At 38.1% G+C, this 13,880-nt stretch overlaps 4 protein-coding genes across 11 annotated transcripts in view; 2 read left to right on the top strand and 2 right to left on the bottom strand.

The window, feature by feature from the left end:
* The window catches only part of Pka-R2 (cAMP-dependent protein kinase type II regulatory subunit), a 48,791-nt gene extending 47,792 nt beyond the window's left edge, over window positions 1-999 (bottom strand). The window contains exon 1 of one of the 4 annotated variants that reach the window (XM_089469798.1): window positions 836-999. The gene's annotated coding sequence lies outside the window, so the exon portion shown is untranslated. Of the gene's footprint in view, window positions 1-691 lie in introns of all 4 variants that reach the window. The other 3 variants (XM_089469797.1, XM_089469796.1, XM_018009821.2) reach the window with 3 other exon arrangements.
* A 170-nt stretch (window positions 1,000-1,169) lies between these two features.
* On the top strand, window positions 1,170-6,104 carry LOC108615363 (palmitoyltransferase ZDHHC20-B). 5 transcript variants are annotated; one of them, XM_089469790.1, is made up of 8 exons: window positions 1,170-1,997; window positions 2,083-2,204; window positions 2,355-2,461; window positions 2,889-3,126; window positions 3,261-3,426; window positions 3,486-3,615; window positions 4,409-4,519; window positions 5,815-6,104. In XM_089469790.1, exons 1-8 carry the CDS (start codon window positions 1,862-1,864, stop codon window positions 5,954-5,956), a joined length of 1,152 nt encoding a protein of 383 aa, XP_089325916.1. In that variant the 5' UTR covers window positions 1,170-1,861; the 3' UTR covers window positions 5,957-6,104. The 5 variants fall into 5 exon arrangements, with proteins under 5 accessions (XP_089325916.1, XP_089325915.1, XP_089325917.1 ...); XM_089469789.1 differs by lacking the exon at window positions 5,815-6,104 and having other exon boundaries at window positions 1,170-1,325; window positions 1,394-1,997; window positions 4,409-5,560; XM_089469791.1 differs by lacking the exon at window positions 5,815-6,104 and adding an exon at window positions 4,594-4,748 and having other exon boundaries at window positions 1,173-1,997.
* A 240-nt stretch (window positions 6,105-6,344) lies between these two features.
* On the bottom strand, window positions 6,345-8,217 carry LOC108615362 (28S rRNA (uridine-N(3))-methyltransferase). The gene is made up of 2 exons (XM_018009805.2): window positions 7,328-8,217; window positions 6,345-7,262 (listed from the first exon to the last, which is right to left on the bottom strand). Exons 1-2 carry the CDS (start codon window positions 8,055-8,057, stop codon window positions 6,517-6,519), a joined length of 1,476 nt encoding a protein of 491 aa, XP_017865294.1. The 5' UTR covers window positions 8,058-8,217; the 3' UTR covers window positions 6,345-6,516.
* Window positions 8,218-10,840: 2,623 nt separating this feature from the next.
* LOC108615373 (activating signal cointegrator 1 complex subunit 1) lies at window positions 10,841-12,855 on the top strand. The gene is made up of 4 exons (XM_018009824.2): window positions 10,841-11,334; window positions 11,703-11,799; window positions 11,872-12,136; window positions 12,198-12,855. The coding sequence occupies exons 1-4, from the start codon at window positions 11,190-11,192 to the stop codon at window positions 12,747-12,749; spliced, it is 1,059 nt and encodes a 352-aa protein (XP_017865313.1). The 5' UTR covers window positions 10,841-11,189; the 3' UTR covers window positions 12,750-12,855.
* The last annotated feature ends 1,025 nt before the right edge of the window (window positions 12,856-13,880 follow it).

Genomic DNA, 13,880 nt, shown 5'->3' with positions numbered 1-13,880 from the left:
GGCAATTGCAGTTGGGTTAGTCTAATAACCCCACCAAACCTCAAATATGATAAGCCGCATTTACCAATCAGTTTGTGTGTCAGATCAATACGTTAAGCAACTTTTAATTTTAATTAAATTTTGCAATTAATTAATCAATGATTGTGGCACATTTGTACCGCGCATAACATTAATTAAGTAATAAAAAAACACACGCACACACAAACATACGTTATCACAATTAGATCAACTGATTAGAATGAGGTACAGATTATGTTTCTTATTAGAGTGGGCAGCACTTAATTGTTAATTAAACATTTTCAGCCGGCATTCGACAAAATGTTACCCTTCCTCTGCCCATTTCTCTGCCCGCTCTTCCGTTTTGACCTGCGGCCTAGTGGAAGCGCGTTTATTGATTGCCCCCACCTCCCCCACCGCCTGCCTACAAGAAGAACGAGGAGAGGCCCCAACAGGCGTCCCCAAAAACCTTGTCAGCAACGACGTCGGCAACGACAACAACTACAACAAGCTGGCAAAAGTGATAGGTAGAAATTTGTATGTATATTTTTTTATTTTTTTTATTTTTTTTTTATATTTTTTTTTTTTGTGTGTGAGCCTGTCGACTGCCGCCCACAGCCCCACCTCCTCAACCGACCGACCGCCCCCTTTGGCTCCTCGTGCATATCGCGCCCTCGTTTTTTATTACGCGCACATTTTACATACACTTGCACAATCAAAAATTTCTAATGTGAATTATTGTAAAAAGGTTTACAATTGGATTTTTTTTTTTTATTGAATTTGTTTGTCAACACTGCAGTTACTTTTCATCAGATTTGCATTAACTGGTTATAATTACTTTTTTTGGTGTGTGTGATTTTAAACGCACGCAGTACGCATAATCCGATATCGGACAGAATATATATCCACCACTGACTACGGCACACGTTACTATAATACTGAAACTTGGATTCTTATTGGGCTAGCTCGATACATTTCGTACAGCCGGTGGTATCGTTTCTGTGTAGCGCTGCCAGACTGATGGCAGCACACGTGACGTCACAACATGACCAACTATTTCTATTTAGTTGGCAACGCTGATGTTCCTTGGAACGGGTTCGATATCTTTCATTCGATCTCAGCTTATTATTTTCACATTTCAGACGCATGCTTCTCGCATATAAATGTCACATTAATCAAAGCAAAGTAACTGTAGCTCAAAAATTTTTGTCTTCCTTTAATTGTCAAAAATATTACAAATTATTTTCAGGCTTCCAATTTGAAATATCGATATATTATCATCTTCGCATACATTTGCACATCACTCTTCACCACAAACCATTCTTGAAGTGAGCCATCGGTTCAGATAAATATATTTATATTTATTAACTTTGCAATACTTGTATATTGGCTCTAGCACGCTGCTATAGGTTGTTCCTCTTACCAGCAGGCGATGGCTTTAAACAAACTAAAAGCAATATAGAACATGGCTAAAAGCTAGTTTCAATCACTTTCACTTGTCCCAGCTGAAAGAGAAAAAAAACAATAGTGTCTGTGTATACAAAAAAAAAAAAAAAAAAAAAAAAAAAAAAAAAAAAAAAAAAAACGAAAATAAATAACGAAAAGGAAAGCGCAACCCAGCTCCAATGTGTGTTCGTCTATTGTTGTGACAATCAACTGACTGTGATTTACGAAGCAACGAAGGAACAAACATCGAGCGAACTGCCCCTCTCACAACATAACATAACAGGAAATCAAAAAGAGCCTGGAGCTGGCTACGACAGCGGTGGTGCCGCCAACAAACACACACATTCATACAGACATACACACATACATACAGACACACTCACAGATTCACGCAGAGCCGTGCCCCCTATTCGGCAGAATGGGCAACGATGACAATCGTCGAAGGAAATCTCCCTGTAATTGCTGTTTGTCCGTCTTCAAGTGGATACCCGTCTTATTCATATTCGGAGTGATCGCGTGGTCCTACTATGCCTATGTGGTGGAGCTATGTGTTCGTGAGTAACCAGAACTTCGCACACAAAGAACGTAAACGATACACTCTTCCTTTCTCTCTCTCTCTCTCTCTTACGCGCCTTACAGTGAAAACCGAGAATAATGTTGCGAAGATATTTCTGCTGATTTTCTATCACATCGCTCTCGTATTGTTCCTTTGGTCCTATTGGCAAACTATTAACACGCCAGTGGGCCGCGTGCCGGATCAGGTAAAACTAGCACACACAAACACATCGACGTGCACTTGTATGATTCACACGCTGATAAGGCTGTGATAATTAAGGGCACGAAAGTTTCGTTTTCATGTTTTCACAGTGTAAACATCGAAACAGTATATATGAAAATATCTTCTATTTCAGTGGCGCATACCGGATGAAGAAGTGAATCAGCTATTCCGGGCCGATAATCAAGAGACTCAAAAGCGCATTCTAAACAACTTTGCGCGCAATTTGCCGGTTACGAATCGGTAAGGAAATCATTATAGTCAAACAGCTGTGCCTAAATTTTAAATATGTTAGCAAACATTTAGTTAATACTACAAGTTAATTGTTCTCAAAAGAGTCTTATGCGTTTGAATATCTGAAAAAAAAAAAACTAACTAAAGCAATTTGAGATACGACCAACTGTTTCTGCAGGAAGCTGAATAATATAATTGCCTATAATTGATGAATGTAAGCTGCTGGCGTGCTGTTAAGCAGTTTAGTCAGTCTGAAAATAAATTCGAGTACGTTAAATGTGCACTCAAATGCATATTTATTGAATGAATAATAGATATAAAGTAGATAAGCTATCTATTTTTCATATTATTGCTATATTGATTATGATTAGAAATTGTGCATACTGTAAGCAAGCAAATATATATATTCCACTCTTATATACTCATATACTTTCAGCACAATCAATGGCTCTGTTAGATTCTGTGAGAAGTGCAAGATCATCAAACCGGATCGATCGCATCATTGCAGCGTGTGCAGTTGCTGTGTACTGAAAATGGATCATCATTGTCCATGGGTGAACAATTGCGTCAACTTCTCCAATTACAAGTTTTTCGTCCTATTTTTGGGCTATGCGCTGGTCTATTGCCTGTACGTGGCGTTCACCACACTTAACGACTTCATAATGTTCGTCCAGGTAAGTCGAGCCCACAGCTGAAGATTATGCATGATAGCCTGTTTAACTCTTAGCTGGATATGCTTGTTTATTAATGAATGCAATTACACATACATTTTGATACACATATATATTAAATTTGATAAATTGTTAAGAATGAAAATGGTCTTGCTGTCTCGGCACAGGGACAGCCAGGTGGCAGCGGCATGGGACGATTTCACATACTCTTTCTATTCTTCATATCGATCATGTTTGCCATTAGCTTGGTGAGCTTATTTGGATACCACATCTATCTGGTGCTCGTCAACCGCACCACACTGGGTAATATCTGTGAAATATACCTATGCATTACATCATATTGATATTATTTGAAATTTTAGAGGCATTTCGTGCTCCCATTTTTCGCGTTGGTGGACCGGACAAGAATGGCTATAATTTGGGACGTTTTGCCAATTTTTGCGAGGTATTTGGTGACAAATGGCAGTATTGGTTCTTGCCAGTATTTACCAGGTACGTCATAATATGTATATATATGATCGATGTATATTTATACATATATTTTTATATTTACTTATCTGTGCTACACTCTTTGTTGTTTTTGTGTGTGTGTTTTGTTTATTTTTAAAATCATTGCCTATTGCCAATTTATGCTTCTCTTCTTAACTTATCACCTCTTGCGAAATGAAACGCTTCTTTTTTTGTTAGTACTTGCACTCCCACACACTAAATATTAAATGAATTACATTTTTGCATTAGTTTAGAAAATAATTTGTAAAGCTTAAACAAAAAAGCAACTGTTGCAAGGTACAAATGTTACTCGAAGTCCTTTGATACATAATCTAGCTCTAAGCAATTATCAAAAGTCCTACTAAAATTGACCTAATTTAATGTTTAGTGTTTAACCCACGGATAATGAACATTATCCGCTTGCGATAATTATAGATATAATTTGTTTACATTTTGTGTTACAACTAGCTCTAGTTAGGGCTCTAGATCGTAAAAAAAAAAAAAAAGAATTAACATAGGTCTGTAACTAATTATTTTAAAAGCTGATGCTAACAAATGCTTACTAAAAACAACACATTCGATATACTGTACAATTAATGTATATATCAACCAAATTGTATAAAGCGCAAATTTATCTATCTAACAAAGAGCAACAGCAACAGCAACAACAACAAAATTGCAATTATCCACAAAAACAACAATCGCCACAATTTTCAATCAAACTCTGTTAACAAATACCAAATACTTTTGCTTATTCACAAATTTGGAAAAACACGAAAACTAAAACCTCAATTAGTAAGGGCGATGGATTATACTTCGTGACGTCCACTGATCAATTTGGCAATGGGAATGCCCAACGATACGAGGCTATGGGCAGGACGGCAGCAGGGGCAGCAACCAGCAACAGGTTAGATGCCGACCACACAGATAAGTTGATTGACGCAATTCCACTCAATAATCACCAACCTCATCTGGAGCTAGACAACGTCCAATCATCTAGCAACAATCATCCACTAATACCGTCTAGTCAAGTCACTGTCAACATAGAACAGACAGCAGACGCAGCCGCAGCAACGACGAAGACAGCTCCAACCCTCAACAATCATGTCGTCGATATGATCGGCGATCAAGTAGTTCCCAAGGATCATTTTCAGCTGAATGGTCATCCAACTGCGATAGCTGACGATCGAATTGTGTGAAATGCAAATCAATTCAAGTAGCAAGTTTTTCCATTGGATGTAATGCGATGCTAGCTGCTAGAGTGTGTGCGTGTGTATGTGTGTCTGGAAACATATATATGTGTGTATTGAATGTATACTCGTAAGTCTTATGAAGGGGTTTCGATGGGATATAATGTTAACAGCTCTTACTACCCAGTTGCCTTAACATCCAAACACATCAATCGTATATATATATATATGTATGTATGTATTATGAAAAATATGCCTAAAACAATTTATTTTTAATTTGTGCAATAAGACATTTAGGCTAATTATAAAATCAGAGCGTATATACATATATGTATATGAAGATAATCAATTTGAATGGGGCAATTTTTAAACAGTATCATTAATTGAATGTTGTTATTTTGTTAAAGTAAATCATAGTAAGTGGTCTAATTGTTATAAAAGACTAAAGACTTGATGAATACTAAAACTTAAAAAAAAAGAACAATATCGCTATTAGTTAGGATCATAAACATATACATACGTATACACAACTCACTTTGGGCAAAAAAAAAAGGGAGAATACGTAATGAATTTTAAACTTGATCGCATTTGAATGCTTTTATTAATATTAATTTCTATTAATAGATAAACACTTCGATTTATATTTTTGCTAGATTACTAATGTTAATTTTTGATAGCATTTATATATAAATAGAATTACACGTTTTTGTACGCGCGCAGGCTGGATGACAAATATATATTTCATTTTATAAAAAGTACTTTAATCTTTTTTATCATATGAGAATTCTATATTCTATTTTGCACTTGCACTTTTATTGCACTGCACAATTCAATACATATCATCCCTTAAATTCGAGCAACACAAAAATAAACAAGCAAACACACAGACAAAAATTCACATAGTAAAACTATTAAATATTTTATTGTAAATTATATTCCATTTGATTTCTATTTGTTTTGCACTCTGTGAATCTATTCTCCGATTTGCATCAACAATATATATATATCGTAGCTTCGGCGATGGCATTAGCTATCCCATACGACATCTAGAGGAGGATACGGAATCACTGCTGGGCTATCATAGCGATACGCGCATCGAGCTGGAGGAGGACTTCTTGCCAGAGGCGCGATTTCAGGACTCGATCATTCCATAGCTAATAATGAGCAGCGATAATGTTGCTACATATTATATATAGTTATAATATATGTAGTGAACTGTATATATATTCAGCACAGCCTCTGCTGGCTGCACGTTAATCTAGTCTATAGGAATAAACACATACACATATATAAATATTATAATACATTTTGTACTAGTTGGTATATAAGTTGAAAGAAGAGCGTGCACTATTGTTATCAAAATACTTTCGTGTCTTATGTTTGATAGTGCAAGTGACTGAAAAATGCCTATTAGATTGCCTATATAGTTGCTTATTAGCATAAATCGAGCGCTGCCACACAAGACCCGACACATAGAATCATGTACTATAATTGTATAAATATACTGTTGAACAAATGAAAGTTATGAGAATGTAAAACGAATATTTCTTAAAAGATTTATATTCATAGATTAAGTTTGTGTTTTTGTAGCTAAGATACGGCGTTACACCATAACATCGCAATATCTTTTATATATACATCCATGATTGAAGCAGTACAATATAGTTAAAACAATTAAAAAAGAGTAAAAATGAAAACTTAGTGTGAAAATGACTCAATCGAAACGGCTTAAATCATCATTCTGATTCTCATTAATTGCTGCTGCATGTCCTGTTGAAGCAGACACTACCTCGAAATCTGCCTCCATACTGATAGATTGCGGTTCTACTTTGGCTCTTTTGTGTTCGGTAAATGGATTTGGACGCCTTGGTTCTGCTGGCGTTAGATTGAGTTTAGTTGCTATTACTGCTGGCTGTATTTCATTGGGTTCCGTGTTATCCGTAAGCTTTTTTTTCTTTTTCTTGCTTACAAGGACATCGCGCGCCATTGGAATCCCAGTGTCCTCGCTGCGTGGCAGTAAATCACTTAAATCACACTCAACATCCGCCTGCTGTGGTTGCAGCTTCTCTTGTAGAGCCGCCATTGCTATCAGCAGCGCCTCTTCAGTGCGTATAGTGCGTGAGCCTTGTTTAGGCAGAACATTTATGTAGTGGTCGAAGAGTAGCTGAGGATCATCGACGGTCAGCTTCTCGTCATTGGCTAGGGCCTCCTCGAGACCCTGCAGACCGCCAAACACAATGAGTGCGTGATTGTAGCCAATGGATTGATTGGGTACATTTTGGACGCTAGTGCCACGATCTGAAGTTCCCACCATCACATCATAGCCACCATCATAGGGCGATTTTGTGAAGATTTCAGAAAGCGAATGTGCAATGCGCACCTGGTAACCCCAGTAGACACCCGTCTCCCGCCGCGGTTCATCCGGACTCACTAAAGTACCACGCTGTTTCCGACTCCCATCTAAATGAAAAACAAAAACATCCCCTTTAATTTAGAAATAAGTTATAGAAACCTCTGATACCTACCATTTGATGGTTCCATTTTCACAGTCACCCGCACACCGGGCTCCAATGCCTTGTCGATCAGCACATCATTTAGCAGTCCCACATTCGCATAGCTGTGGCCATCTTTTGCCTGTTTATCGCAAACGACGCCCTCCCGATAACGAAATTTGCTTTGCTGTCGCAGATGATGGGGTGTGTCAAGTGGATTAAGCAGACCAGAGTACTTCAGATCTTTGTGCAGGGGAAAGAAGTATTTACGCAGATATTGTGGACACTCTAAATATTGTAGAATTCGGGCCAATTGCAAAGAGCTGCTTCGTACTGTGCTTGTCGCTTTACCCGCTCCATTCCCATTGTTGTCCGCATCATCCTGTTCATAGATACGCTTTGTTTCGCGGGCAGTTGCTACACCCACATCGTCAAACACAATCACCTCATTGACACGAAATATACAGGCAGCTCGCGCTATTTGGCCAGCCACATAGGCACGTAGCTCTGCGGATTGCGCATTCTCCAATATGGAGCCGGGAACGGCAATGCTCACCGTTGATGGATTTGGTTTTGATGCTGCTTTTCCATTTGCTGTTTCATTGACAGCAGATGCAGCGAGCTCTTGAACTCTTTTTAGATCTTTAAGAGCTTTGTCCTGTTTTCGTTGACGTTTGAGTGCCTTGCGTTCCTCGTTGATTTTTTTCCATGACTTATGTGGCTCTGTAGGTTTATTATGACTAATCGCTGTTGCCGCGGACATCTTGATAGCTTACAAATGAAAAGACCTCAACTTGTTGCGAATAACATTAAAAACAATATTATTATTTAGTGGCACGTGTGAACTAGTTCAAGTCCCAAGCTACGAGCTGGAACTATTAATATAGAATATCTTGTATATATCACTAACCAGAGAACACATAGACTAGACAACTAGTGGAAAGCTTTTTGCACGCTTTTTTTGAGGCTTTAGCACCCCAGACAGCTTTGGACTCGCTCGGCTCCTTACTTTTAGGTTCGAGCTACGAAAAAATACGAACGCACAATCATTTCGCTTCATGCGCTCGACCGAGATGGTCAACTTTTGAACAAAAGATCCCTCTATGCTCAATGTTTCCCTTGCTCTCTCTCTCTCTCGATGTTCTCTGCTCTCTCGAATGTGTATATGTATGTATACATGTGAGGCTCACATTGTGAGCACAAGCAGCAGCTCACGAAAATTGAAATTTCTTCGCAGCAAAACCCATGCCTTCCCTTATGTGTGAAGAGTATACCGAACTTTTCAAACCGTTTGCCATGTGTTTTCGTTATTATTTGTGGGAAGGGTATAAAAGGGTTGGTGCGCATAATGAAAATGTTTTCGCGACGAGCATGCACACACACACTGTCCCTTGCTACATGTACTATGTACTGCATGTGAGCACAAGTAGCGCTCACAAGAATTGAAATTTCTTCGCAACAAGAACCCATGTCTTCCCTTCTGAGTGAAGAGTATACCGAACTTTTCAAACCGTTTGCCATGCGTTTGCGTTATTATTTGTGGGAAGAGTATGAAAGCGTTGGTGCGCATAATGAAAATGTTTTCGCGACGAGCATGCACACACACACTGTCCCTTGCTACATGTACTATGTACTGCATGTGAGCACAAGTAGCGCTCACAAGAATTGAAATTTCTTCGCAACAAGAACCCATGTCTTCCCTTCTGAGTGAAGAGTATACCGAACTTTTCAAACCGTTTGCCATGCGTTTGCGTTATTATTTGTGGGAAGAGTATGAAAGCGTTGGTGCGCATAATGAAAATGTTTTCGCGACGAGCATGCACACATACACTGTCCCTTGCTACATGTACTATGAGCATTTGTATGCCTGTGTGCAAAGCCCTTGCTGGCTATAGCAATTTGCATTTGGTCGATCTTGTGAAGTGCTCAGACTTACATAAATATGTTTGATTGTGTGTACGCAGGGGCCGCGATGCTCACAAATGATGGGGTAATCATTGTAGAAGCAGTTCAGTGCCTTTATATGTATGTGCGTGAGTGTATGTTTATATGTGTATGCATGCGACATGAGCATTGACGTGTGCCTACGACAACTTTGAATTGTGTGAACGATTTTGGGTTTTAATTGAAGAGGCGCGCTTACATTTAAGTAGATGATTAACTAAAGTAACAAGTGCACTTCCTATTACTTTTAAAGGTATTTTTTAATTGCATGATTTTTATGACATCTAACAGATGCACTCTTTAAAATGGGTCCATTTAGCCAGTATATGTATGTATGTACATACATATACTTCTTATTAAAAAGGTAAATTTCACCTGTATATGTGCAGGTACAAGGGATCGAAAATCGCATTCCAATTTGGCCACAGGGATTGATCAGGTACTACATTTTTAGCAAAAATCATTCTGATAGGCAAACCCACGACCATTGAAATAAAATCATCTACTTAAATGTAAGCGCGCCTCTTCAATTAAAACCCAAAATCGTTCACACAATTCAAAGTTGTCGTAGGCACACGTCAATGCTCATGTCGCATGCATACACATATAAACATACACTCACGCACATACATATAAAGGCACTGAACTGCTTCTACAATGATTACCCCATCATTTGTGAGCATCGCGGCCCCTGCGTACACACAATCAAACATATTTATGTAAGTCTGAGCACTTCACAAGATCGACCAAATGCAAATTGCTATAGCCAGCAAGGGCTTTGCACACAGGCATACAAATGCTCATAGTACATGTAGCAAGGGACAGTGTATGTGTGCATGCTCGTCGCGAAAACATTTTCATTATGCGCACCAACGCTTTCATACTCTTCCCACAAATAATAACGCAAACGCATGGCAAACGGTTTGAAAAGTTCGGTATACTCTTCACTCAGAAGGGAAGACATGGGTTCTTGTTGCGAAGAAATTTCAATTCTTGTGAGCGCTACTTGTGCTCACATGCAGTACATAGTACATGTAGCAAGGGACAGTGTGTGTGTGCATGCTCGTCGCGAAAACATTTTCATTATGCGCACCAACCCTTTTATACCCTTCCCACAAATAATAACGAAAACACATGGCAAACGGTTTGAAAAGTTCGGTATACTCTTCACACATAAGGGAAGGCATGGGTTCTTGCTGCGAAGAAATTTCAATTTTCGTGAGCTGCTGCTTGTGCTCACAATGTGAGCCTCACATGTATACATACATATACACATTCGAGAGAGCAGAGAACATCGAGAGAGAGAGAGAGCAAGGGAAACATTGAGCATAGAGGGATCTTTTGTTCAAAAGTTGACCATCTCGGTCGAGCGCATGAAGCGAAATGATTGTGCGTTCGTATTTTTTCGTAGCTCGAACCTAAAAGTAAGGAGCCGAGCGAGTCCAAAGCTGTCTGGGGTGCTAAAGCCTCAAAAAAAGCGTGCAAAAAGCTTTCCACTAGTTGTCTAGTCTATGTGTTCTCTGGTTAGTGTATATATCGACTGCAGCTGAGAGTCTTTATGGTAAGTGTATATCGATTGTAAAAAGTATTTCTTGAAAGTGTGACGTCACATTGTCGGAAGCTGGTGTGTTAACGTTGATGTCCATGTGAAAAAACGACAAATGTGATGTCGCAAAAGACCTTTAATTAACATGAAAAATAACGGATCTGAAGAAAAAAGGGAACATATTCATTATATTTTTGCTTAAATCACACATCAAAAGAAAAATAAGGGCTGAAGGCTTGGCGCCAAGGAACCTAATTTTGTGTAAAAACGCAAAGTATGGCAGCCCTGCTCAAATGTCATTTAAACTAAATACCAATTGTCCATGAAGCACATCACTGGCAAAGTTGAAATAATATTTTCACTCAGTAAAGGTAAAAATTACAACGGAAAAATTTTGCAAACGAAATGAGTCGGAATGTTTTGGCTCCTACCACTCAGCGCATGAGTAACAATCGCAACTATCGAGTAAACATGGTGCACGACGATTTTGGTGGTAGCAGCAAGTGGAACGCCGCCAATGAAAAAATTTCAAAGGGCTACGAAGAGCCAGGTAATATAATGAATTACAGTGCAATCTCGGTTAATGACCATTTTTTTTTTTTTTGGGAAAATAAGTTTCGCTTAACGAACATTGTTTCGCATAATGACCAACAAAAACTTTGAAAACATGTATTCTATGCAAAAATGTTATCTGTGTTAAACAATGAAATAGGGGAAAACCCGAATACACATTACAGTGCTGTACCTTGATTAGCATTTATTGGTACTATTTTGCACACAATTTACCTGTAAGTTTGTGGTTTCGGTTATCGAACGCTTCGCTTAACGAACTAAATGCTGGAACGAATTGTGTTTGTTAGCAAAGGGTCCACTGTATTTGTGTTGTTTGTCAGAATAATTTAGCTATCTATTATGTAGATCTATATGCAGATGATGATTACGAGGAAGATATTGCGGAATGTGACATTGAGCAGCTGTCCAATGGCAACTACAAACTGGCCCTTCATGTGCCCAAGTGAGTATTCCGTTAACATTAAAGCTTATAATAATTTATAGTAAATGAATAATATCTATAAACCGTCTGCAGATCTTTCTATGGGGGTCTGATTGGATTCAAGGGATCCACCAAGCGTCGCATTGAAACAGAAAGTCAGACAGAAATCCATGTACCACGTCAGAATGATTCGTCCACTGTGTTAATTATTCAATCCAATGATCGCAAAAATGTTTGTGCCGCTCTTCGGAAAATTCGGCTGCTCGTTGATTCTCTACGTAAGCGAATGAAGCCAACGCATTTTTTGGCCGCTCCATTAAATACTGGCGAAGTCCAGATACGTTTCAATGAGCTAAAGGTAAGTATTAACTATATATAAATATAGTATAAATTAATAATCGATTTGTATAACTCTTCAGCAAAGCATTTTAGATGCCCAACTGCCAGGCATCGATGAGGACCTATTCGTATCAGAACGTTGTATACATCTCACTTTAGGCGTCTATGTGCTGCTTGATGATGCTGAACGCCAAAAAGCTATCACTGAGCTAAATGCATGTCGAGAATGGCTAACGGATCTACGCACACCATTTGAAATAAAAATTAAAGGCCTTGAAATAATGAACGATGATCCCAGCTCTACCAAAGTGCTCTACGCTCATGTAGAGTCGCCGAACCTACAAGTGTTTGCCGACAAGTGCTTGAACCATTTCCAAAGCACAGGGCTTTGTGCCACTGACAACATAGAAAGAGATAGCATCAAGTTGCATATGACCGTGCTTAATGCTCGCAATCGCAAGGAGAAAGTAAACAAGAATGATCGAAACTGTTTTGATGCACGCGAGATCCTTAAACGCTTTGGCGATTTCGATTTCGGGACTGCTCAATGCAACGAAGTACATATGTGTGTGCTCAATTCGTCCAGGGATGTGGATGATTTCTATAAAATAACGGGCACATTAAAATTTTAAGCATTATATCTTACATTTCTAAACCTTGGTCTGCATTAATTATATAAAAATAAAACTATGCAATAATGGTTAATATAAATGTAAAGAATTGAATTATCAAGTTTAAGATGTTCATAATTTTTTCATTTTTTATTCACATTATGAAATGGATTGAGAAAATTAGGCTCCATTTATCATTAGTTGTAGTTGAATCATACTCATAACATATTTATTTTCATATTCTTAAATTCTTTTCTTTTTTTTTCCTTAAAATATTCCGATGACTGCCGAAATCTTTCACTGAGTTCCGAGAATTGGACTACGTCCACCGCAATAAGTTTATCGCTGTCCTGCCCTCATACCCTGCCAAAGCATCTGGCAGAATGTTATGCGGTATGTCCAATTTCGGATTTGTGCGCATAGCTGACTCTAGCAAAGGCTTTACAACAACGCTAGGAATCGGCAGAGATATCTAAAGCTCATTTCTTCTGTTCTGAGAGCATGGTTTTATAGAATATTAATATTGGCATAATTGTTTGTGGAAAGGTTATCAAAGAGTGTATTGAAACCATATTTCCATATCGGTATATAGCATTATATGTAGAGCATTTATGTGTTCATGTATGTGTGACTTTTCTGTTGAAATTCGGATTGATAAGTCATGTAGCATATAGTTTATTTCGGTAAGTAGTACACCTCAAGCTAGAGAAGTTCAGTAGCGCCTTGTGCTTACATTCGCAATGAACTTAGCTAGATTCAGTGTCGTGATATGCGTGGTATCTGTTGTATTTTCTTAAGCTATATATATATATATATATATATATATATATATATATATGGTAATTAATAAATAATCACACACTTCCTAAAGCAGACTAAGCAAAATAAAATGGTTGTGTTAAAACAGCATTAAAGAGTCCTACAGGTTGTTATATGTAGTTACTTATGGTTTAACACTTTGCAACGATGGTGATTCTTCGGTATATACAAATGTTGTCAGCTATATACATTGGATCGCCGATACAAGAAATATAAATATTTAATGAGCAGCGGAAATATATATTTATTATAGATATTATAAAATACGCGCCGATAAGAAAAACAAACTTTAGCTATTATCGGATTATTTTCGTTGCTTTTAACGATTAAAAT

The sequence above is a fragment of the Drosophila arizonae genome, chromosome 5 (assembly GCF_054131065.1).
Source record: "Drosophila arizonae isolate 15081-1271.41 chromosome 5, UAZ_ARI_1.0, whole genome shotgun sequence".
NCBI classification, from domain to species: domain Eukaryota; kingdom Metazoa; phylum Arthropoda; class Insecta; order Diptera; family Drosophilidae; genus Drosophila; species Drosophila arizonae.
This window is presented reverse-complemented; position numbering and strand designations above follow the sequence as displayed.